Source organism: Podarcis erhardii (genome assembly GCF_964252035.2).
Source record: "Podarcis erhardii genome assembly, chromosome: Z".
Classification (NCBI taxonomy): Eukaryota; Metazoa; Chordata; class Lepidosauria; order Squamata; family Lacertidae; genus Podarcis; species Podarcis erhardii.
This window is the reverse complement of record NC_138504.1, coordinates 18,606,104-18,628,814: the sequence shown is the minus strand read 5'-3', so window position 1 is coordinate 18,628,814 and position 22,711 is coordinate 18,606,104. Positions and strand designations below refer to the sequence as shown.

General features: G+C 44.1%; 1 protein-coding gene across 2 annotated transcripts in view; it reads left to right on the top strand.

Moving 5' to 3' along the window:
• The first annotated feature begins 12,049 nt into the window (after positions 1-12,049).
• The window catches only part of XPNPEP2 (X-prolyl aminopeptidase 2), a 35,040-nt gene continuing 24,378 nt past the window's right edge, over positions 12,050-22,711 (top strand). The window contains exons 1-6 of one of the 2 annotated variants that reach the window (XR_014152779.1): positions 12,050-12,250; positions 16,166-16,239; positions 17,206-17,316; positions 18,557-18,620; positions 20,453-20,557; positions 22,280-22,366. Coding sequence is in view for 1 of the 2 variants with exons in the window: in XM_081848042.1 (XP_081704168.1) it covers positions 12,202-12,250; positions 16,166-16,239; positions 17,206-17,316; positions 18,557-18,620; positions 20,453-20,557; positions 22,280-22,366 (490 nt within the window). In the remaining variant the exon portion in view is untranslated. The remainder of the gene's footprint in view (positions 12,251-16,165; positions 16,240-17,205; positions 17,317-18,556; positions 18,621-20,452; positions 20,558-22,279; positions 22,367-22,711) is intronic. The other variant, XM_081848042.1, reaches the window with a different exon arrangement.

Genomic DNA, 22,711 nt, shown 5'->3' with positions numbered 1-22,711 from the left:
AAAGTCAGCCTCCAGCCGTCTCATCACTTTTTAGTTTAGTTTCACCTGGCTTGATACATTGGCATATCTTTGGCTACTACTACGGTATTTGTTTATATTATTATATGTATCAGAGCAGACCCTCCAAGTGTCCTTATTTTCCAGGGACATCCCTGATTTAGAGAAGCTGTCCCGGTTTCTTATTTGATCCTGGAATGTCCTGCTTTTCCTTAGGACGTCCCTATTTTCATTGGAAAAATGTTGGAGGGTGTGGAGTTTTCCGATCCCTGAGCCGTCTGAAGGCAATCCTGTATAGGGAAGTTTTTTTGGGTTTTTTAAATGTTTAATGTTTTATTATGTTTTTAAATGTGTTGGAAGCTGCCCAGACTGGCTGTGGAAACCCAGTAAGATGTGGGGGGGGGGGGTATAAACTGTAAAATTATCATTATGGAATGGGACATCCCTATTTTCATTGGAGAAATGTTGGAGGGTATGTGAGAGTTGCGGAGCTTTTTCAGCCTGAGGGCCACATTCCTTTCTGGGAAGCCTTCCAGGGGCCATATCAGTAGTGGGTGGGACCAGAGGAAGAAGCGAGCAGAACGAAGGCAAATTTTGCCTTTTATAGGCTTTTGGCACCTTTTCTCTACCTAGATGGGCAAAATCCAAAAGGCATTATCCTATGAGGTGGTGTGTCTTGGGAAGAATTTAAGGGCCATAGAGAGAAGTCTAGATGGCCATATTTAGTACCCAGCCCAACACTTTCCCACTTATTTTATATATAAAGAATTTATAAGGCTTTCCACTCTGTAAATACTCAGTATCCCTGGGACAAAACATCAAACACAATATGGACTTGATATTTTTTGTTTCAGATGGAAGCTTTCTATTCAGAAACCTGTTTGAAAGTCCAAATGGATTAACGTTATTCAGAAAGCCCATAGGTATTCAAATTCTAGACAATGTTTTGCCAAGAAATGACAAAAATACTCAAGCTTCCCATTCCAACTTCACTGCAGCTTTGATTACGACATCTATGGGATGTTGAAAGGAAGTCCTGATGTGGATATAGGTGGTTTACTTGCCCCAGAGTGGAAAACCTTGCAGAATTTGCTACTTTGGGTTTTGTTTTAAAAATATGTGGAGTTTAGCCTGAGTTGAAAAAGTAACTCATAAATTACCATGTTGCCAAAGGCTTGGATGACCCTGAAAAATTATGTTGTTTTGTGGGATTTTATCTTATATGGAACAAATACACACACACAAGATTCCCTCCCCACAGTGTAACGTGAATACAATGTACATTACGGGCCTTTTAGTTTAATATTTGCTACACCAGCTTCATTCAGGTGGTCTGGAATGTTTCTTCGAAGATCAGCAGGAGCAGTGGCTATGAACAGCGGGTGCAGCACATTAAATATTCATGTTGCTTTTTAATTGAATTTAATGCTTCTTTTCTTTCTTATAGTGTATTTTATTACTTTATATTTTGTTTCATAATGCATTCTATGAAATTCAATTTGCAATACAATAAAATACAATATAAGTAATAAAAGAAGCAATAAAAATACAATTAAAGCCATACAGCATCTAGCAGAGCAATTGCTACTACAGGCAGAAAAATCATTTAAGTGGTCCGTCAAGACCCTAAGCAATTTTCAAGTGGTCTGGGGGGTTGGGGAAGCTTAGAAACCACTGCTCTACACTGATTGGCAGCAGTTTCTCCAGGGTTTCGGGCAAGAGTCTACTTCAGTCTTTCTTGGAGATGCAAAACATGAAAAGCAGATGGTTTATCGTTAAACTATGCCCATTCTCCAAGGAATAAACTAAAAAGACAAAGCATCCAAACCATCCAGTCCCCCTCTCCTAATGTTTGGATACCTGTGCAGAATTAAATGTTACCTGGTAATATTATCCCTATCTCTGGCATAGAATGAGTAGCAAAATATGAGACCTTTTCCCCTGCCCAATAATTTTGAACAGTGCTGTGGGGGAAGATGATGCTAGGCTGAGTTATCTAGATTGCCATTAAATGAATTAAGATCCTCAAACGGCAGGCTGGTCGCCATATGAATGGCAGGCTAGAGAAGTGGCCAGTTAGGATGCTATTTTTAATTACTAGCAGCAGTGGAAAGAAAACCCTCGCCTCCTTGTTGCCATGGCAACTTTAGTTTCCATCAACCTGAAACTTGGGTTGCCATAGCGACATGAACTGCCAAGCCACTTTCCATTACCAGGCCCCAATAAGGAATCAAGATGGCTCCTAAAGTAGTTAGTTGGAAGTTTTCCATACCTGAAAATCTTGGGTGCTGCTATTTCTCCAGGGTGGTGGTAGAGGGAGAAACCAATCATTGCTTATTTGCCTATGATAATTAATATAAATGTCAAAGCACCCTCTTGATTGAACTGAGATTGATTTTAAACGCATTAAAAACCATTTCCTGAAAAATAACACTGTTATATGACACCCATTTGATGGCTAACACACGTTAAACGGGGGCTTCCTCCTTTCAAAGGACACCCCAGCATTTCAGCATGTCTCCAGCATTAGTTTCACATTTCTCTGTAATAAAGTCCCCCGAAATCCCTATAAAAGTGGGGCCCTGCTTCTCAGAACCCCATAATAGAGCTATCTTCCACTCAATACAGCCCCACAAGTCTCCATCAAACGCAGTAAGTGTGGCATGAAAATGTAATAAATAATCAATAACTCTGTTCCAGGTCAGGAGAAGATCATTACTTCATGTGCATGTGTCACAGGTTCAAGCCTTGCTAGTAAACTCAGGGGTTCTGGGATGGATCCTTGACTTATATTAGGGCCTTCCTGCTCAGCTGCACTAACACCAAACCTGAGATCTAGGGGCTGCCCCTGGTAATATCATGGGGCTGAGGCCTGGAAACAGAGGTTAACTGGGAGAGGGAAACAGTGGAGGGAAGACACCCTGCCCCACCTCAGAGTAATTTGTAGGCAGGGATAGCCCACCCATGAGGTAAAGTGAGGTGACTGCCTCATGCAGCAGGATCCACAGTGGCAGTACACCTGGCCTCCAAGGACTCTTGAGAGTCCCATGGACTGCAAGAAGATCAAATCTATCCATTCTTAAGGAAATCAGCCCTGAATGCTCACCCGAAGGACAGATCCTGAAGCTGAGGCTCTAATACTTTGGCACCTCATGAGAAGAGAAGACTCCCTGGAAAAGATTCTGATGTTGGGAAAGATGGAGGGCACAAGGAGAAGGGGACGACAGAGGACGAGATGGTTGGACAGTGTTCTCGATGCTACCAGCATGATTTTGACCAAACTGTGGGAGGCAGTGGGAGACAGGAGTGCCTGGAGTGCTCTGGTCCATGGGGTCATGAAGAGTCGGACACGACTAAATGACAACAACAATTTTCACTCATCTGCAGATCCAATTCCATCACCTGGAGGGGACCATGCAGACCTGGAGGCTTTAGGTCAGAAATGGAGGTCTGGCAACCGTAGTTCCAGGGTTCAGCCCCAGCTATGAAAGCAGAGTCTTGACATCAATTAAACGCTAAGGAACCCTAACATAACGGTATGTTCTAGCCCTGCTGTTGGAAATATAGTAAGGACCAGGCCTGAGTTTTAAAGAGACCTATCTCAGTTAAATCCTCTTTCATCCCCAATATGGGAAAGAGATGTGCGTCTTTGTGTGCTTGTGCAGAACCCCCTGAATTTTGTACAGTGGAAATGTACCCCCGCCCGTTGCCCCACCCATTTTGCGTTTGACTCTGCCCACCACTGGAATGTGGTCCCCAGAAGCTTACACCTAAGGGAATGTGGCCCTTAGGCTGAAAAGGTTTCCCCATCTGTGAGGTAGGTAGATGAAAACTAGAAGATAGAGAAATAGACAGATATCGCTAGGATAGCAACAGGAATCAGAAGGGGGGCGTTTCTCAAGAGTAGAGAGCATATTCCTTGGATGACAGCAGTCCCTGGTTCAGTCCTTGCCATCACCAGACTCACAGGTACCAGGGCTGAGGGGAAACCCCATCTGAAGTTGCTAACTAGACACCACCAGACGCATTAGGAAGCACCAGGCTAGACACACCAGAGGTTTAACTCAAAGCAGGACCACTTCATAACCGTTACTTCCTTGAACAGCCTTCTTCCTTGCAAAAGTATTCATTCAACCAGGGAACGCTAGCACTCTCCACTGCCTCACAGCAGAACAACATGTTTCACCGCCATCCTGCAAACCTCCCTTTTGCTTTTCACAAAAGGGCCTCAGCACCTTCCTGAGAGCGCCAGCACCTGGCCAATATACAATGCGACTGGACTGCCACCTAGTGGTTCGTCCAAGATGCTTCCAGGTAGTCATTTATTATTATACGGGACATTTTGTTATTTTAAATTATTTGTTCGCTTTATTGTAGAACTCTGCACTGTCATTGTGCTTTTCTGCACTCATGGATACAACCATATCCTTTGGTCTTTGGATCCTGTGCCACTATTCATAGACAAAATAGGGTCAAGGGAAACTGCCTAGGAAGACCAATAGTCCATCTAGCTCAGTATTGTCCACACTGCCTGAAAGCCCACCTGGGGGGGGTGAACCCGGGACCTTCCTAAGCAGATGATCTGTCAGTGAACTCTGGCTCCTCCTAACATCAGTGCAGGAGACTCGCAGGAGACTCTACAGCAAGGTGTTTGGACATTTGCTGAGATATGGAATGAGAAAAGTTGACAAATTTTCTCTACCATTAGTGTAAAAAGAATAAGACTCCAAGTTACATAGAATGCTTTGTCAGGCAGCTTCCACACCTAAGTACTTAGCAGTTTGAGACTTTGGCCTCCCCATAGCTTTCTTCCCTGTGTTCCATCATAATGTTAAGATAGGCATTCTTCTGTCTTGCCCCCACCCCATTCTTTACTAAACCTTACCTTCTTTCCTTGTTCCATCCCTATTCCTATACTATTTTAGGTGGAATTGGTGGGGACTGGATTTAAGCACTGCCTGATACTGCCCCCCCCTCAGGCCATCACTGCCCCCCCCCACTTAGACTTACCCCTGGCCCATCTCAAAACAGCAACATAAAAGCACCACCACATTTCAAGAAACCTCTGCAAGTCCATTAAGTTTTGGTCATCAGATGCCTTTTGGTTTCAACAGATTGCTGAACAAATGGCTGGATTTTGAGAATGTACAGATGTTTGGCTAAGGATAAGTCCTTCCCCTCCCACATCTTTTTTTGGATTCTAGGAAAACAAAACAATAAACAGCTTGAGACACAATAACAGTTACAGTCACTAGTTTCCCCTCCCTGGCCATGGGCAGGGCTCGCTTTTTTTTGCTCAGCAAAGAGCAATTAGGGCTGCATATTTCCAATATGAGGGAAATGATCCAAAGGTCCGGTTTTGCTGCTGCAGCCATGTGCGGGATGCCAATGGCCATTCCTGTAGAAGGACGTCAAGCTGTAGAAACTGCAGCTGGACTTGTCTCTCTCTGTCAAGTCCAGCTCCTCAGCTTTAAAGCAGGTGGCCCAATGTCAGCCCCAAGGGAAGAGCTGGAGAATGCCCTTTGGAGACCTTGAGGAGCAGCTCTTCAGCTCCACATGCCGTCAGCCTTCCTGAACGAGAGAGCCTTGCTATGGACTTCTGTAAAGCAGGCCCCAATGGCAACAAGATTCTGCCAAATCAACAGATGCATCATCTGTCGACACAACTTTTATCAGTATGGGGTAGGGATGGGTGGATCTGCCAATTCCAATTCTCTTGATTTCCTGTTTTTCAAAAGACATTTAGTTTTCCATATTTCTGCAATCTGTGGTTAAAAACAACAACCTAAAGAAGATTCATCAGCATTTTAGTGCAAAATTTCATCTAATAAACCTGTTTTTCTATGCAGTTTGGCCTAATATAGACATCTTTGCAAAGCAATTCCCCCTAATATCACGCATTTCCATGTTATTTTCATAAATATATGCAATATTACGCACAAATATGTTCATTTTTGTACATGTTACTGGGCAAGAGAAATTGCATTGCAAAATTCAAGCAATGTAAATGTCAAACGATGGCTGTTCTTTGCTTTGCATATTGTTTCACAAAGTGCCAATTTGGTAATTTTGGAATTAAAAGAGAGCTTAAATGAATGTCTTCCCCATCCCCGCTTTCCCCTAGGAAAATTCGCAGATTACCACTGAATCAGAGCAAACATTAATGAGCTTCTCTCCAGATTGATGTTTGCTACAATTTAGCAGACATTTTTAGTTTTGGGAGGGAAAGTGGTGCAGCAAAGGCAAAGCCACTGAGACCAGTGTCTAGAAAGCACAGGACAAGTACAAGAGTGGTTGGGCCCAGAGCAAGCAAAACAAATTCTGCATGTGTACCAGAGGCCTTGGATCTTGAAGCAACTAGGGTTCCCAACTTTTCAACAGGCTGCTTCCACCCTGTTCTTAACTGTTGCTTGGTGCGCAGCCATTAGCAAACAGCCATGCTAGTGCTGGGAGCTTCACCTGCTCAGGTAAGCTGCAGTTTCAAGTACAATCCTCCAAGTCCAAGTGTGGCAAGCAACTTTCTTCAGAAACAAGGCATTGGCTACCCCAAGCCTGTTCTGCTCACTCTCTGCTGTACCTGATTTCCTAAGCACTTTGCATGTTAAGATTTACAAATGCTTTCAGAAGACTGTGATGCACCAGCTGAGCAAGCAATGGGAAGGAGTTAAAAGTGTTGAGCTGGCCGGCTTCTCTGTGTTGGCAGCCAAGGAAGAGGCTTCCTGGGAAAGCTGCAGTGTAAGGGATTGATTTCCCTTGGAATTTGCCTTTGACTGGGTGAACGTTCTTGATGATACAAGAAGGCTCCGTGGTAGGCGGGAGAGAGTCCTAGCCAAGGACAGCAACAATAGCAACAGTTCATTAGAAACCCCAGCAGAGCCCTCACTATTCCACAAGACGGTTCTAGGTGGATCCCTAGGACAGGACTTTGTGACGGGGTGGCAGCAGCTGCAGCACATTAGAAGAACGGAGGAAGCAGGCTGCATTCAATATCCTTCTAACTCCTGGATTCAGCAAGTATTAAAATACATGCCAGGCTACCTTCCTGTATTGAGGCGATCTCCTGGGTTATGGGCCATTAAGAGAGCAAAGGGAAAATGAGAAGGCAACTCAGAGATACTCCTCATTCAACTCAGAGATGGTTAGAAAGGCAAAGCTGAAGTTTAAAGTAGGCAGTGATGTGATCTAGAAGAAAAGCAGCAAGCTGGAGACAGAGTCAAATCAGCATTTGAGATCCATGTTTTATTTCTACTTGTTTCTTGGGAGAAACAAGACCCTTTGGGGGTGCTGATGCTCTGCACCCCTCCATCACAGCCTAATAAAGCCTCATATATCATAAAGACACCACAGTTTTCACTGTGCTTCATTCCAAAAAGAAACACAAACCTTGGGTACCTCCAGAATCTCACACCGCTCAGAGATTGGTGGGGTGCAACAATATTCGGAAGCTCAGGAAAAGCAAGGAAATGTGAATCCAAAATGTCTGTGGTCTGTCATTACATCTCTGGACAAGTGTTTGTGGACAGATTCAAGAGCAGGATTGTTACTTCTGACAGATGCCGCTCACAGTTCGCCAGAAAAAAACAGTGTCTCTTTAGGGTCACTAAGGAGTTGAAACTGAAAGGCATTGAAATACCCTTCTTGCAGTTGGCAGCAGTTGTTGGCATAGGGCTAACAACACCCCTGGAACAGCCTGCAGGTTTTGATTGTGCCCTCCTTTCGCACAGCACTAGCAGTCAAGGGAGAAGCAGACAGAAGATTATCTTAGGCAGCAAAACTCTCACTAAAATCAGGGAGTGGCTAATGGAAGCTTTTCCAGGAATCTGTGCGTGCATTTCTGCACGTTAGCAGAATCATGAGAGGCTTCCCGCAATGATCATAGAGGGAGGGAGGGAGGGAGGGAGGGAGGGAGGGAGGGAGGAGGTGTGATGGTGTGCCTTTTGCCAGCACCCCCGGGTGAGGATTGCCATGCCCAGAAGGAAATAAATGATGCACCAGCTGCCCGCTGAAGGCAAGTGCCTTGGCATAGCCCATGGAAAGGAAAGCAGCTGACTCTGCTGCTTCCTAGAGAGACTCCTGTTCATAGTCATGCCTTGCAGGCACAGCCGTCTCCGCTGTAATTTGAAGAGCATTTATTAGACTTACATAACCCAGGCGGATTGTGGCACTCTCTGCCAGCTGCCTTCTTGAACAGCAGAGTCAGAGCAAGGGCATGGATGGCAAGTGAAATCCTCTAGTGTTGAAAGTCAATCTGGAAACGGCTGGGAGGGAAGCAGAGGTGTTTCTCTGGCCCTCTCGGGTACTGTACAAGCAGTGAAAGAGGCGGGCAGCAACGGAGCAAAATGTACCAGTTGTAAGAGCCAATGCCAGGCTGTTGATGCTGTTCCCATGGTGACAGCATCCCCAGGGATGCCTGAACACAGCTCTTCCACTTCTTTACCCACAGAGATGTAAGTAGCAACCCTTGCATTGTTGCCAGTGCTTGGAGTTAGCTAGTTTTGGGGGTTCTTTCCTGAAATGTTTTATTTGGGCGAATTAAGGCCCAGCTCTCTGGACTGCAGAATCGCCTTTAAAACACCCAGCCCTTACAAGTTGGGGAGGTACAGCCCCAAACCCCATCCAAGAGCATAAACGAATTCCCAGGATCATCTTGGTAGTCTACAGCAAGTGTGGAGAACACATTCCCAAAGCAGTTTAACAACTGATCCCTCTTGCCAGCTCTGTGAAGGGAATAGGTGTCTCCTATCAACTCTCAGCACCCTTAGCAAACTACAGTTCCCAGGATGCTTTGGGGGAAGCCACAACTGATAATGTGGTATAATAGTGCTTTAAAAGTCTGGTGTGGATGAGACGATTATTTGGTTTGCTTTAAATTGATGCTGCTGCTGCTTCTTTTGGATTTTAATATTATGTGCTTCTAACCTACCCTGGGACCTTATAGTTAAAGGCAGGCAAGAAATTTCTGAAATAAATACCTAATAATTAAATATTTAACAAATCAATGATGATGACAATAATCATCACCACCACAGCATGCAACATAAAAGGAGTCTGGTGTACACTCAACATTTTTCCTTGAGTGGAAAACCTATTTATTTCACGTGATTCATATACCTCTTATTGTAATAAAGCCTCAAAGTGGTTTACAAATTGTACATTTGGACACAATTTATTCACATCATTGTAAAGGTAAAGGTAAAGGTAAAGGTAAAGGTAAAGGTAAAGGTAAAGGTAAAGGTAAAGGTACCCCTGACTGTTAGGTTCAGTGATGGATGAGTCTGGGATTGCTCATAATAATAATAATAATTTATTATTTATACCCCGCCCATCTGGCTGAGTTTCCCCAGCCACTCTGGGCGGCTCCCAATCAAGTGTTAAAAACAGTACAGCGTTAAATATTAAAAACTTCCCTGAACAGGGCTGCCTTCAGATGTCTTTTAAAGATAGGATAGCTGCTTATTTCCTTCACATCTATAGGCCGAGGGAGCCGGCGTTTGTCTGAAGACAGCTTCCAGGTCATGTGGCCAGCATGACTAAGCCGCTTCTGGCGAACTAGAGCAGTGCACGGAAATGCCATTTACCTTCCCGCAGGAGCAGTACCTATTTATCTACTTGCATTTTGACGTGCTTCTGAACTGCTAGGTGGGCAGGAGCTGGGACTGAGCAACAGGAGCTCACCCTGTCATGGGGATTTGAACTGCCGTCCTTCTGATCGTCAAGCCCTAGGCTCTGTGGTTTAGACCACAGCGCCACCTGCGTCCCTTCACATCATTGTACCCTTAGTTAAACGAATGTCTACCAAACTTTCTGCTCTTAAGCTCATGAACAATCTCTTCTGCATTACAGCACTATCTGGAATGACATTTCCTAGTGTTTTATTCAATAATGATTTCGTGCTTAAAACAAAAACAAAACAAAAAAACTACCTTGTACTTTATTTCTTCCTTTACCACCAGGTTTCAGGCTGACTGTTTTCAAGAGAAATGCAAAGCCAACCACCATCAACTTCCTCTCTATTAAACGTCAGCAGCATCAAAGGACGATTTCCTCTGTTTATTATCTTCAGCTCCTTTCAAGTTGCTGCACTTTGGTTTTAAGCAATCTGTGTTAGATGAAACCACAGAGCAGTTCAGCTAGAGTACATTGACTCTGATAGGACGAAACCTTCACCAGTCTGCGTACTCTGGTTTGGGGCAGGACTTGCAGTTTGAGATAAACACGGACTTCCCCAATAGCTTAACCCTTCTCCTGCCTTCAGCGGTTAGGTAATTTTAGATTCTGGAGTTATTGGGGTATGGGCGTTTGGAGTGAGAGTGCATTAACTCCACGTATTTCAGAATAAACAGCTGAGCTGCAACGTGGGGGGTGGGGCGGCTTTTGTTCATTCTGCTAAGTGGGACCCTGGACTTTTGCCCCGAAGTCCCACCCAGAACGGTGCCGCTTCTTGCCTGCAAAGTTCAGTTCTCTCTTCCGATGCTCCTAAGCTCATACTGTAAATAAAAATTCCGTTGAGGGGAAAAGAACTGCCTTGAGGGAGGGGGTGTTTTTCTTTCTTTTTCTTTCGCAATATTTTTGTTTTGTTTTCCAAAAAATAACTGGGTACAAGTCTAGTAATATAATACAATCTCCACCAAATAAAAAATAAAAAAAATCATTGAGTTTGTAGTGTCATTTCAAGCATATTCTTAAGACGTTAATGGTTAAAATAGCCTCTCCACAGCCAAATTTGAGTAGTTGGTGGGAGTGAATTGTTATCTTCTTCCGTTACATATGAAAAGAAAGAAGATCAGGTTTCAACAAAGGTATCTCTCTTTGTAACAACTTTTGCTAGGCTCTTAAGTGACAGCCAGATCCCAAATGTTGTTGAACCACACCTGGAGGCGTAGCTCAGGCTGAAATTTCCAAAACTCTGTTTATCTTGAGCAGATTTTGCAGTTTCACACATTCCCTACACTAAAAAGGAAAGGAAACCTGAACTAACACAAAGCGATATTTGCCGTTTCCGTGATGGTTTCTCCATAGAAGTCAGTAGTTCTTATCTACTGTAATAGTAGATTCATTTATGACTCTGCCTTAGTTAAGTAGCTTAACAGGGAGAAAAACAAGAGTACTTTAAGAGTATTTGCAAGTAACAAAAGCATTACTTGGCCAAAGAGGAAGGTGAAGGAGAAGAGGAGCTTCTGGCCCAAAAGAAGGTGTTTTAATATAGTTTGGGCAGTTTTGCCTAAGTATGGAAACTGAGCACATTGTACCCTTGTGTATATGCTGTAAACAGCATTTCTGTAAGTGCTATCTCTGACATTGCCTGTCACATAGGTACTTAATAAGCACAGAACCTCACGTGCCTGATCCCCTGCTTTTTTCAAACTTGACATTATCATTATCAGCTTTCCAACCAAACAACTTTTTTTTTTTTACAGCTCCACATTTTGTATCCACCTGCACACTATAAAACAACCACCACCACAACAACCACACACAGGGTAGTGACATCCCGCCAAGTTAAATTATTTCAGCTTATTATATATAACAAGACAAAGGTTTGAGAGGTACAGAAAAGAGCAATGATATCATCTGGTCCACAACTTAAGAAAGAAAATGATTCTGAGAAGAGAAATGGTTATTGCAGAGATATAAACAATGTCACGAATAAGATCATGATTCCACACAAACGGGGTGAGGTGGGCGGGTGTATGTGCTGGGAAGAATTTGTGGGAAAGAGAGGTATTAATCACCCCACCCACCCACCCACCTGCCAATTTCACCTACAAATACCCCTCCCCACCTTGAATCGCATTATAAACAGCCAAAGACACAAGGCTGGGAAAGGACTTTGTGAAGATAATGTGCACTTTTGCCCTCAGACCTTTGAAGAGTTTGGCGAATAATATTAACTAGCTGTCTTGCTTAACTGCAAAAAAAACACACTAGAAAGTGTTCCAAGAAATAACAGGACTCCTCTGCTGCCTGGAAGTTGGACTTTGCACCCCCATCATGTGCCTCATTATCTGTTTGTTTTATCTGGTGAACATAACCTGATCTCTGGAGCGCAGAGACTGATGCAAAGTTATCTGGGCTCTCTTGGGCCACTCTGCCACAAGACACACACATCTGTATTGGCAGACACAGGTCTTCTAGTGCTGGTCAGTGTTTTAATCTTTCTTCAAAAACCTTACCTTGCTGAAAAGTCTCCAGTCTGAAAAGGACATGGCCTGCTCTACCCGCACCATAGCAGTCTGGATTTTTCTTCTTCATGGTATGTACATTGGTGGAACAGGGACCGTGGAAAGAGGGAGGGAGGGCTTGTCTGCAGAACCATCCCCAAAGGCCAGTCCAGTCCATATGACCACGTTCATGGTGAGTATGGCAGAACTGAATGGATCTTCTGGGCTGATTTGGCACACAAGGTTGACAAATTTTTGGTTGCTTTTCTCATGAGCATCCAGCTTACCATGACATTCCACTTCCCTCAGATTGTTCAGGGCCTGCACATTCAACCACTTCAGCACCTGCTAGCCATGAGGAAAGCCTTGAGTTTATTGAGCATTCATCCCGATTTGCTTTCACAAAGCTTTCACAGAGGTTAGATTATAGTATTCATTGAGCATTAGGGATGGGAGGATCTTATAATTTCAGTTCACATTTTGTCATTCTTAAATTTAGCTCACCACATTTCTGCAGAAGTTTGCTACTTAGGGGGGGGGAGAAGTACTCATGGAATTTATTCAGCATTTCAGTACAACTTTTCTTCTCATAAGCACATTTTCATATGTAGCTATGACCGATGTACATATTTTTGCAAGCAATTTCTTCTAATGCTATGCATTCTTGTGTGTTATTTTCACTAATGTATTTGTTTTTACACACAGTTTCTCCTAATACATTATTATTATTATTTTGGTAAACACTCTGGTTGGAGAACTGCATTGCAAAATTTAGTAAGTGGGAATTTCGAAGGATGTCTGTGTTTCGGTTCTCATATTGTTTCAGAAACTACAAATTTAGCTTTTAATGTGAAGTGAATATAATTTCTCCACGATCTGGATCAAGCATTTATTCTGATTTGCTTGCAGGGAGCTTACATATCTTCCCATTTATCATTTGTTCAACCACACTTTTCAATGCATTTCTCTGTCATTTTCCAAACTGCAAAAACAAAACACCAATATGCATTATATTAGGAGAGTGTGCTTTACCCAAATGTAAAACTGCACACAAACAAATGTATATTAGGACAAATCAGTACTAAAATGCTGGTGAATTTTCATGAGGGCTTTATTTCATTTTTTTAAAAAATGGAAACTGGTGTAGAAATATGGAGAACTGAATTTAAGAGGGGGGGGGGAGAGAAACAAAAACTGTGAAATTCACCCATCCCTACTCTTCACAAAGGGAACCTGTAGAAAGAGCAGAAACGTCCTGCTTCAAGTCCTGGCTAACTCTGGTGCCTCGTCAACTCAGACTCTGGTAAACTGCTCAACGGCATTCTCCAGTCAATTTATGGCACTTAAAATGATAAGCTGGAGGGATGCTCAGCAAATCCTACATTGTGCCAAACATAGCCAAGAACCATCCAGCCTATGCTTATCATGTTCCATGATTTGTGTCATTGGGCTTCCACCCTGTTATCAGCTGCTGTTCCCTTTGGGGCAGCGGCAGAGAACAGACACTGAATTGTCATTAATTGCACCTGTCAATGCAAGCACTGGATGCAGGCATCATGCAGGCTAACTCTCCAAACTCACAACAGTACGAATCAAATTATCTCCCCTACCCCATTCCCAGGCCTTTTCCCCCCTTGCACCTCTTTTTCTAGGGGGAAACACACACACACACACACACACACACACACACACACTGCCTATCCTCATGGCTTTTGCAATTTTAAAAGCAGCAAAAGCTGGGAGGAAGATATAGTCAAACTACCATTAGCTGATTCTGCCTGCCATTGGCTCTGCCTCCACTTACTTCTCTCCTGTCTGCCCCCCCAATCCCAATGGGCACCAGCCAACACTGCCCAGGAGCCTAAAAAGACTCCTAGGATCTCAAACCATTTTTCTTTGTTTACTGTACCTACTTATTTATGTGTCCTTTAACAGTGTCTCAGCATGCAGACCATATTAGGGAAAGGGAACTTTTCCTGGCGTGAAGATAAAAGTGACAGACATAGTTCTCCTTGTTTGATTTCTTCCTGTCATCAGGTGACTGTTAATTTGAAAAGAAAACCCAACAGGAGCATAAAAATAAAAGCAGACCCACCCCCCAAATTTTCCCTGTGCTCCATTAACTCTATCTAAATATGCTTTCAGCCCTGAGCATGGCTAGCTGAATTTCTAAGGCTGCAACACAGAGCCAAAGTACTGTATAGCACCGCATGCTCCTTCGGTGATGTAAACCTCTGCCTGCTGCCAGCAGGGAAAACGTGGCACATCTGGTGCCAATTGCTAGAGCTGATTACTCTCTTGCCATCCTTGCTAATGGAACGGACCACACACTCTCACGCCAAGTGTCATCTCTCTCCACTGGAAACCAATGGTAGCATTAATCCAACGGGATCAGCTCTGCACAGCCTCTTCTCAACAGGGGCAGTAAACTTGAAAAAGTTCAGGAAACTTGTACGGTTTGCCTGGACAACTAGGATCAGTGCAGTGCACCTGAAATCAATAAAGAAGCAAAGGCAAATGATCATTGTGACTCCTACACTCAGTGAATAGGGGGAAGAGCCATAGCTCAGTGGCAGTAGAGCATTTGCTTAGCATGCAGAAGCTCCCAGGTTCAGTTCCCAGCTTGTCTGGATAGGGCTGGGAGTGCTCCCTGCCTGAAACTCTGGAGAGCTGCTGCCAGCTAGTGCAAGAAATACAGAGCTAGATGGACCAATGATCTGACTCCACAGAACAGCAGTTCCCTACATTCCAGATTTAAATATTTATATATCTTGTTGGTAAATTTTTGCAAAGGTAGGCTCATTCACACTTGCAGGTTGATCACTGCAGGACCAGCTGATGATTTGCATGTGTGAATATGCCACCACTGAGTTAGCCACCAGAGGTCTTGTCTAAAGGTTGCAAAAGGTAAAGGGACCCCTGATCATTAGGTCCAGTCGTGGCCGACTCTGGGGTTGCGGCGCTCATCTCGCTTTACTGGCCAAGGGAGCCGGCGTGCAGCTTCCGGGTCATGTGGCCAGCATGACTAAGCCGCTTCTGGCGAACCAGAGCAGCGCACGGAAATGCTGTTTACCTTCCTGCTGGAGTGGTACCTATTTATCTACTTGCACTTTGATGTGCTTTTGAACTGCTAGGTTGGCAGGAGCAGGGACCAAGCAACAGGAGCTCACCCCGTCGTGGGGGTTCGAACTGCCGACCTTCTGATCGTCAAGTCCTAGGCTCTGTGGTTTAACCCACAGCGCCACCCGTTGTAATGTGTCTTAATTTGCAATACAGACCTCTGTTTGAAGGGTTGCCAGAAGACAGCCCTCTCTTTGAAGGGCCGTCAAGTCCAGTTTAAAGATCTAGAACCAGGAGCACTGGTTGGTTCTTAAAAGACTAGAGGGGAAAGCTGAAGTGGTGGAGCCTCTGCCTCATAAACAGGAAGATCTCAGGTTCAACCCCCAGCATCTCCAGATAGGGAACGTCCCCTGCCTGAAACCCTGGAGAGCTGCTGCCAGTCAGTGTAAACAATATTGAGCTAGATAGGACAATGGTGTGACTCTATATAAGGCAGCTTTCTATGTTCCGAGAAGACTATACATATGTGGAGGGTTCCCCCACCCCAGCATATTTACTTTTAGAGACTTTCCTATTCCTTGAAGCACGATACCTGCAGGAGCCTGGCTTCCCTGCCCACCTTCCCCAGATATTTAAGGCTATATTTCCTCTGTGATACAAGAGGAGATGTGAAATCAATATTCCATGCAAGCACTCAGTGAATTATAAATCTAACCCCTGGCTTCCAATGATGGTCCTACTCAGACTAGACCCAACTGAGATAATAGGCATGACTGCCTTAGGTCCAATAATTTCAACGGGTCTCTGAGTAGGACTTTAGCATTTTAGCAAACAACTGCAACAGGATGGGTGAACGAGCATTTGGCCATACATCCTCTCCCCCGCTCCCCATACACAACCCAGACATTCTTACTTGAATATGAATGGAGTGTTTCATTCTTTTTTAGGCCTCATCACAGGTTACCCCAGGAAAAGAAGTTCTGACTCAGAAGACATCAGAAACTGTACAATCACTCCTCCGGTGAGATCCTTAATATTCCTCAAAATTGAGGAATCTATTATTTGTGTTTGTGTGTGTGTGCATGGGGGGGGGGGAGAACGCCCTTCCCAAACTGTCTAGCATCTAGGGATGGCAGAGAAACTCTATTCAGTTTGCATTTGAATCAACTTTATCAAATTCACACATAACTGAAACAATACACCTACCTTAAAATACAGCTGTGCTCTGAAATTAGCACTTATCTGAATTTTGTGGTGCAGTTCTCCAACCATCTTTTAAAAAATAATAATGTATGTATTAGGTTAAAACATGCATAAAAATAAATATACTCAAGAAAATAACATGCAAAAAGGGCATCACAAAAATGTGAATTTTAGTTCAAAACTGAATATAGTGGTACCTCGAGTTAAGAACCTAATTCGTTCTTGAGGTCTGTTCTTAACCTGAAACTGTTCTTAACCTGAGGTACCACTTTAGCTAATGTGGCCTCCTGCTGCCATCGTGCCGCCACCACACAATTTCTGTTCTCATCCTGAAGCAAAGTTCTTAACCTGAGGTACTATTTCTGGGTTAGCAGAGTCTGTAACCTGAAGCGTCTGCAACCTGAAGCGTCTGTAACCCGAGGTACCACTGTACAAAAGTGTGCATATTGGGTAGAATTGCATACAACGATGTGTGTATTCAGAGAAATTTGCACTACAATGCTGATGAATTGTCATGAGGATTTAAAAATAAATAAATTGCAAATTGCTGCAGAAACGTGTAAAAATGAGAAACCGAGAGAACGAAAACTGACAGATCCCTACAAAGGTGTAGTCCAGCCCTATGAAGCACCTAGTCTGGCAGCCTCTGAGGTCCAAGTGTCAGTCCTTTGCTGAGACTGTGAGGCAACATTGAGAAGGGGCCAGTGGAGGAGTGTGAATGGCTGCCCTGACCCCCATTTCTTCCTCTTCTGCCCTTGTACTGATCATCCATTTGTGCTTTCAGCACTTGCCTCCTACAGTCACCAATACGAGTGAGCGCCTGAGCGCCCTGAGGCTGCACATGCAGTCTCACAACTTCTCTGCCTACATCATTCCTGCCACGGATTCACACATGGTAAGGCAAAGGGTGCAGTCATTCCACCTTTATCAGGGGTGGGAAGGGACTGGGTTCTGTCCAAAAAGAAACACTACATTTCCATACCTGAAGCTACAAAGATAGGATGGCAAGTGTGTGTCAAGGCCTCATAAGAGACCTTGCCATGTATGTGGCTTCAGATTCCCAGGACTAGCAGAAGCAGGATAGGTTATGCAAAACAATCTATTTCTTGTATGGTAAAGGTGCAGGTGGCACTGTGGTCTAAATCACTGAGCCTCTTGGGCTTGCCGATCAGAAGGTCAGCGGTTCGAATCCCCACGATGGGATCAGTTCCCATTGCTCTGTCCCAGCTCCAACCTAGCAGTTTGAAAGCACACCAGTACAAGTAGATAAATACCACTGTGGCGGGAAGGAAAACGGCGTTTCCATGCACTCTGGTTTCCGTCACGGTGTTCTGTTGCACCTGAAGCAGTTTAGTCATGCTGGCCATGTGATCCAGAAAGTTGTCTGAACAAAAGCCATCTCCCTTGGCCTGAAAGCAAGATGAGCGCTGCAACCCCATAGTCGCCTTTGACTGGACTTAACTGTCCAGGGGTCCTTTACCTTCTAATTTGCATATATCTGCACACTTTGTATAATGTACGCAGATTGCAGAATTCTGTTTTTCTGGATACATAATTTTGATTTCCTAGCTGCATAAGTTTTCTGTTTTCTTTTGGGTTTTTTAAGAGGAGATAATAGGGACGCGGGTGGCGTTGTGGGTTAAACCACAGAGCCTAGGACTTGCCGATCAGAAGGTCAGCGGTTCAAATCCCCGTGACAGGGTGAGCTCCCGTTGCTCGGTCCCTGCTCCTGCCAACCTAGCAGTTCGAAAGCACATCGAAGTGCAAGTAGATAAATAGGTACCACTCCGGTGGGAAGGTAAACGGCATTTCCGCGCACTGCTCTGGTTCACCAGAAGCGGCTTAGTCATGCTGGCCACATGACCCGGAAGCTGTACGCTGGCTCCCTCAGCCAATAAAGCGAGATGAGCACCGCAACCCCAGAGTCAGTCACGACTGGACCTAATGGTCAGGGGTCCCTTTACCTTTAAAAGGAGATAATATAGTGGTATGTTATTAGAAAGGGGAACCTTTCTTGCACTTAAGTGCATTGCAGGGGCTTGGACTAGACAGCCTTAGAGGTCCCTTCCAACTCTACAAATCTATGATTCTGTGAAGACAATTCACTGCACTCAGAGGGCTTTTCTGTTTCCCAGAGTGAATACATTGGTGAATGGGACAAGAGGCTATCCTGGATGACAGGCTTCACAGGATCGTCAGGTAAATACTCTTTCAGACTTACCATCCCACTTTTCCTGGTCTACATTGGCCAGGACCCTAAGATACACAGGTCCTGAACAATAAATGGGGGACGTGTGGCCCTTTGCAAGTTGTTGGCCTTCAGCTCCCATCAGCCCCAGCCAGCACGGTCAGTTATTAGGGGGGATAGGAGCTCTGTATTTCAGAAATATTTAGGTCCCAGGTTTCCAATCCCCAGCCTAGGCCTAATACAGACTTCTGTTCACTGGGAGTTAGAACCAGCACCTAAATGGAATGCCAAGTTAATGGAATGTGCATAGAAATATCAACAGCACATTACTGTTAGCAAAGTCGCTTCTATAACTCAGGAGTCCAGAGTGAAATGAAATCCTGATAACACATTACTCAGAAAAGCTGAACAATACAGTATATAAATTGGGAAGAAAAGAACAAAGAGATTTTGTCTTTATTACTTCACCACATCCACATAACCAAACATACAGAGAAAAGAATTCCCTCAGAACTACACAGCCAATCAGGGCATGTGCTACCTCAGCAAAGATCATTCCCCCCTGCCTGGCTGTTTCCCTCTTGGCTAGTTGACTTTAGCATTAACAGAGCTAACCCTTAAGCCATATGTGGGGAACCCCTGATGCTCTGGATGTTGCTGAACTACAATTCACATCAGCACTTGGCATGATCGCTGTCAATTGACTCATTATGAACATGCAAAGGAAGGAAGGCAGGGAATAAAATAATTTTCTGAATTTTTGAAGAAGAAAAGTACAGTAGCATTTAATGTTTTAAAGATGTTGAGAGGTGTCATATTCAAGGCACTGTATTTGCTTGTTTAAAATAAAAAAATTAAGGGGGAGGGGGACACAAAGGGCAGAAATTCACCATATCTGATTTCTCACACCTGTAATGTGAGTGTGAAGCTTGCATCAGCAAAGATTCACATGTGGTCTAAACTTGGCGCTCATGTTCTCTTTGTCTTTTCATTGACATCATTTATAAATGATGCACTTCACATGAAAGAGCACTCACAACATCAGTTGTGAAACACATTGCCACATCCATTCTACACCATGCATATAAAGGACATTTAAAGCACATGGCTCCCCCCCCCCCCGCAATGAAACCTGGGAACTGCAGTTTATCATCACAGAGCTACAGTTCCCAGCACCCTTAATAAACTACAGTTTCCAGGATTATTTGGGAAAAGACATGTGCTTTAAATGTATGGTTTGGATATGACCTATTTAGGACGTGGGTCTAAACCACTGAGCCTCTTGGACTTGCCGATCAGAAGGTCGGCGGTTCAAATCCCTGTGACAGGGTGAGCTCCCATTGCTGTGTCCCAGCTCCTGCCAACTTAGCAGTTCGAAAGCATGCCAGTGCAAGTAGATAAATATGTACCACTGCAGCAGGAAGGTAAACAGCATTTCCATGCGCTCTGGTTTCCATCATGGTGTTTTCTTGCACCAGAAGCGGTTTAGTCATGCTGGTCACATGACCCAGAAAGCTTGGACAAATGCTGGCTCCCTTGGCCTGAAAGCAAGATGAGTGCTGCAACCCTATAGTCGCCTTTGACTGGACTTAACTGTCCAGGGGTCCTTTACCCTTTACCTTTTATTTAGGCCTTCTTTAGCTCTGGGATACCAAGACATAGTAAAGAAGCTTATAGGCATGTACAGAGTATATTTCCTTCACCAAGTAGTAACCAGTTCCAGCAAGTGCTAGGAAATAGGGCTGAGGAATGTGTTTTCAAGCAAGCTCAGGTCATAGCAACTCTGATTTTAGGAATTTATCATAATACACACACATTAAATTGTTCTGCTTGTTTGTTGTAGGGACTGGTGTGGTCACTTTGCAGAAGGCTGCGCTCTTCACTGACAGTCGCTACTGGATCCAAGCTGAGCGGCAAATGGATTGCAACTGGGAGCTGCAGAAATCAAGTTAGTGCCCTCCATAAAAATGTCTTGGGGTGCAGTTCGCCCTCTAGCCACGAGGGCTGCATAGAGATAGGGAGAAATTCAATTCAGCTCACAATTAAATGTGAACCTTCTTAATTAGCTTTTCCTGAAATAATATGCAGACTGAAAAGCAGCCGTCTTTCAAAATTGGCACGTTTGAATTTTGCAGTGGAGTCCTCCAGCCAAATAATGTGAAGAAAAATGCATCTACTAGGACAGTGTGTGCATAGAAATGCATATAGCAGTGAAAATAACATAGAAAAATGCATTGTACTAGGGGAAGTTGCTTTGTGAAACTTGTGCATACAAAAATGTGAAAATGAATATATTTGCACTAAAACGCTGGTGAATACTATATATATATATATATATATATATATATATATATATATATATATTGCACTCAGATGTGGAAATGCAGAGAAGTGAACTTAAGACTGGAAAAATGAGAAACTGAAATTGACAGGTTTGTTCATCTCTAGTGCCACACATCAGCAGACAAGCCCTTCTAGACTAAAGCAGGTGTCCTAGGAGACTTCAGTGTGAAATGGATGACCAGGTCAAACAGATACTCCAACCACAAGTCCTGGGCTGCTTCCACCGTGTGAATTTCTTGTGAAACAGCTATGCTTTGTTCACCCACTTTTTTTAATGAGGCACCTGCATAGCTAATTAACTAATTCAATTCATTAATCAGTGCCCATAAAATATCTCAATATGATTTCACAATAAATTCACATCAAGAATAAAAGCAATTATGCAATTTCATATATGAAAAACAGGCATACAGACTCAGGAACCGCTGACACGTGACACCTACATCTTGCTAGGATTCAGACTCAAGTCTACTGACCTTTATCAAGCCCATCACAGAGCAACTGGTCCAGGGCTGGCATAGTCTCTCCTGACTGCTTCATATAGTTATTGAATAACATTGGTGGCAAGATGGTACTATTTGGAACCCCCCAGCACATCTGCCACTGAGCCAGAAGGTAATCACCTGAGGCTATTCTCTGAAACCAACCCTGGAGGTGGTATCAGAGCCACTGTAAAACAGTGTCTCTCACCCCCATCTTCCCCCCACCCTAGTCTGTTCAGGAGGATACCATGCACAGTGGTAGCAAACGCTTCTGAGAGTGCAAGTAAAAATAACAGCATCACCCTATCTTTCTCCCGATAAAAGTCATCTGTTGGGGCAACCAAGGTCAATCCAGTCCCATCACCAGGACTGAACCCAGATTGAAATGAATCAAAACAATTGGTTTCACCCAAGAGTGCCTGGAGCTGTTACACCACTACCCTCTCAATCCCTAAATCCGAAAAGGGAGTATTTGTAGCTGGGCAGTAGTGACTGCAAAGTCCAGTGTGGGCCTTTTCAGGAGTGATCAAATCATTGCCCCTTTGACAATCGCTAGGACCACTCCCACCCACCCCGCAAGGATGCCTTAATCACATCCTGGACCCACTTGACCCATACCCACTGCCCTGTCCAGATTCATCCAAGTATGCTGCTGTGATGTCAGCATCAGAGAGGCAGTTCCACCCAACGACATTGGGTGCTACTGGCTCTGCCATTGAGCTATGGCATTAGTTGACTCAATGGCCAATGTTACCAATGGAATTGCAGCTAGCTTCTTCTTCTCTTGAGGTGGTCCATGCAGTTGCTGGAACACTCACCAGTGTTCACTCTCCTTTCTCTTGCAGTCTGGATCAACTCTATTGGGCAGTGGATTCTTCAAGAAGTTTCAGCTGGGGAGAGAATTGGATTGGATCCCTTCCTCTTTTCTATTGGTAAGAAGCACTGTTCGTCACATCTGCACTATGCATTTAAAGCACATGGTTTCCCCACAAAGAATCTTGGGAACTGTAGCTTACCCCTCACAGAACTACAATTCCCAGCAGCCTTAACAAACTACAGGTCCAGCTCGCACTGCCCTTATTCCACCTCTGGCCTGTGTTTCCTTTTGGAAAAATGAGGCACAGCAGAAACTATGGTGTCTTTATGATACATGGTTTATTTACACATATATACAACCTGAAGCCTAGCTAGAGAGGGATACACAGCACCACAAGGTTTCTATTTCCCCCCTGGTTGCAGCCTTGCAGCTCAGCAGCAACTCACTCATCTCTAACCTT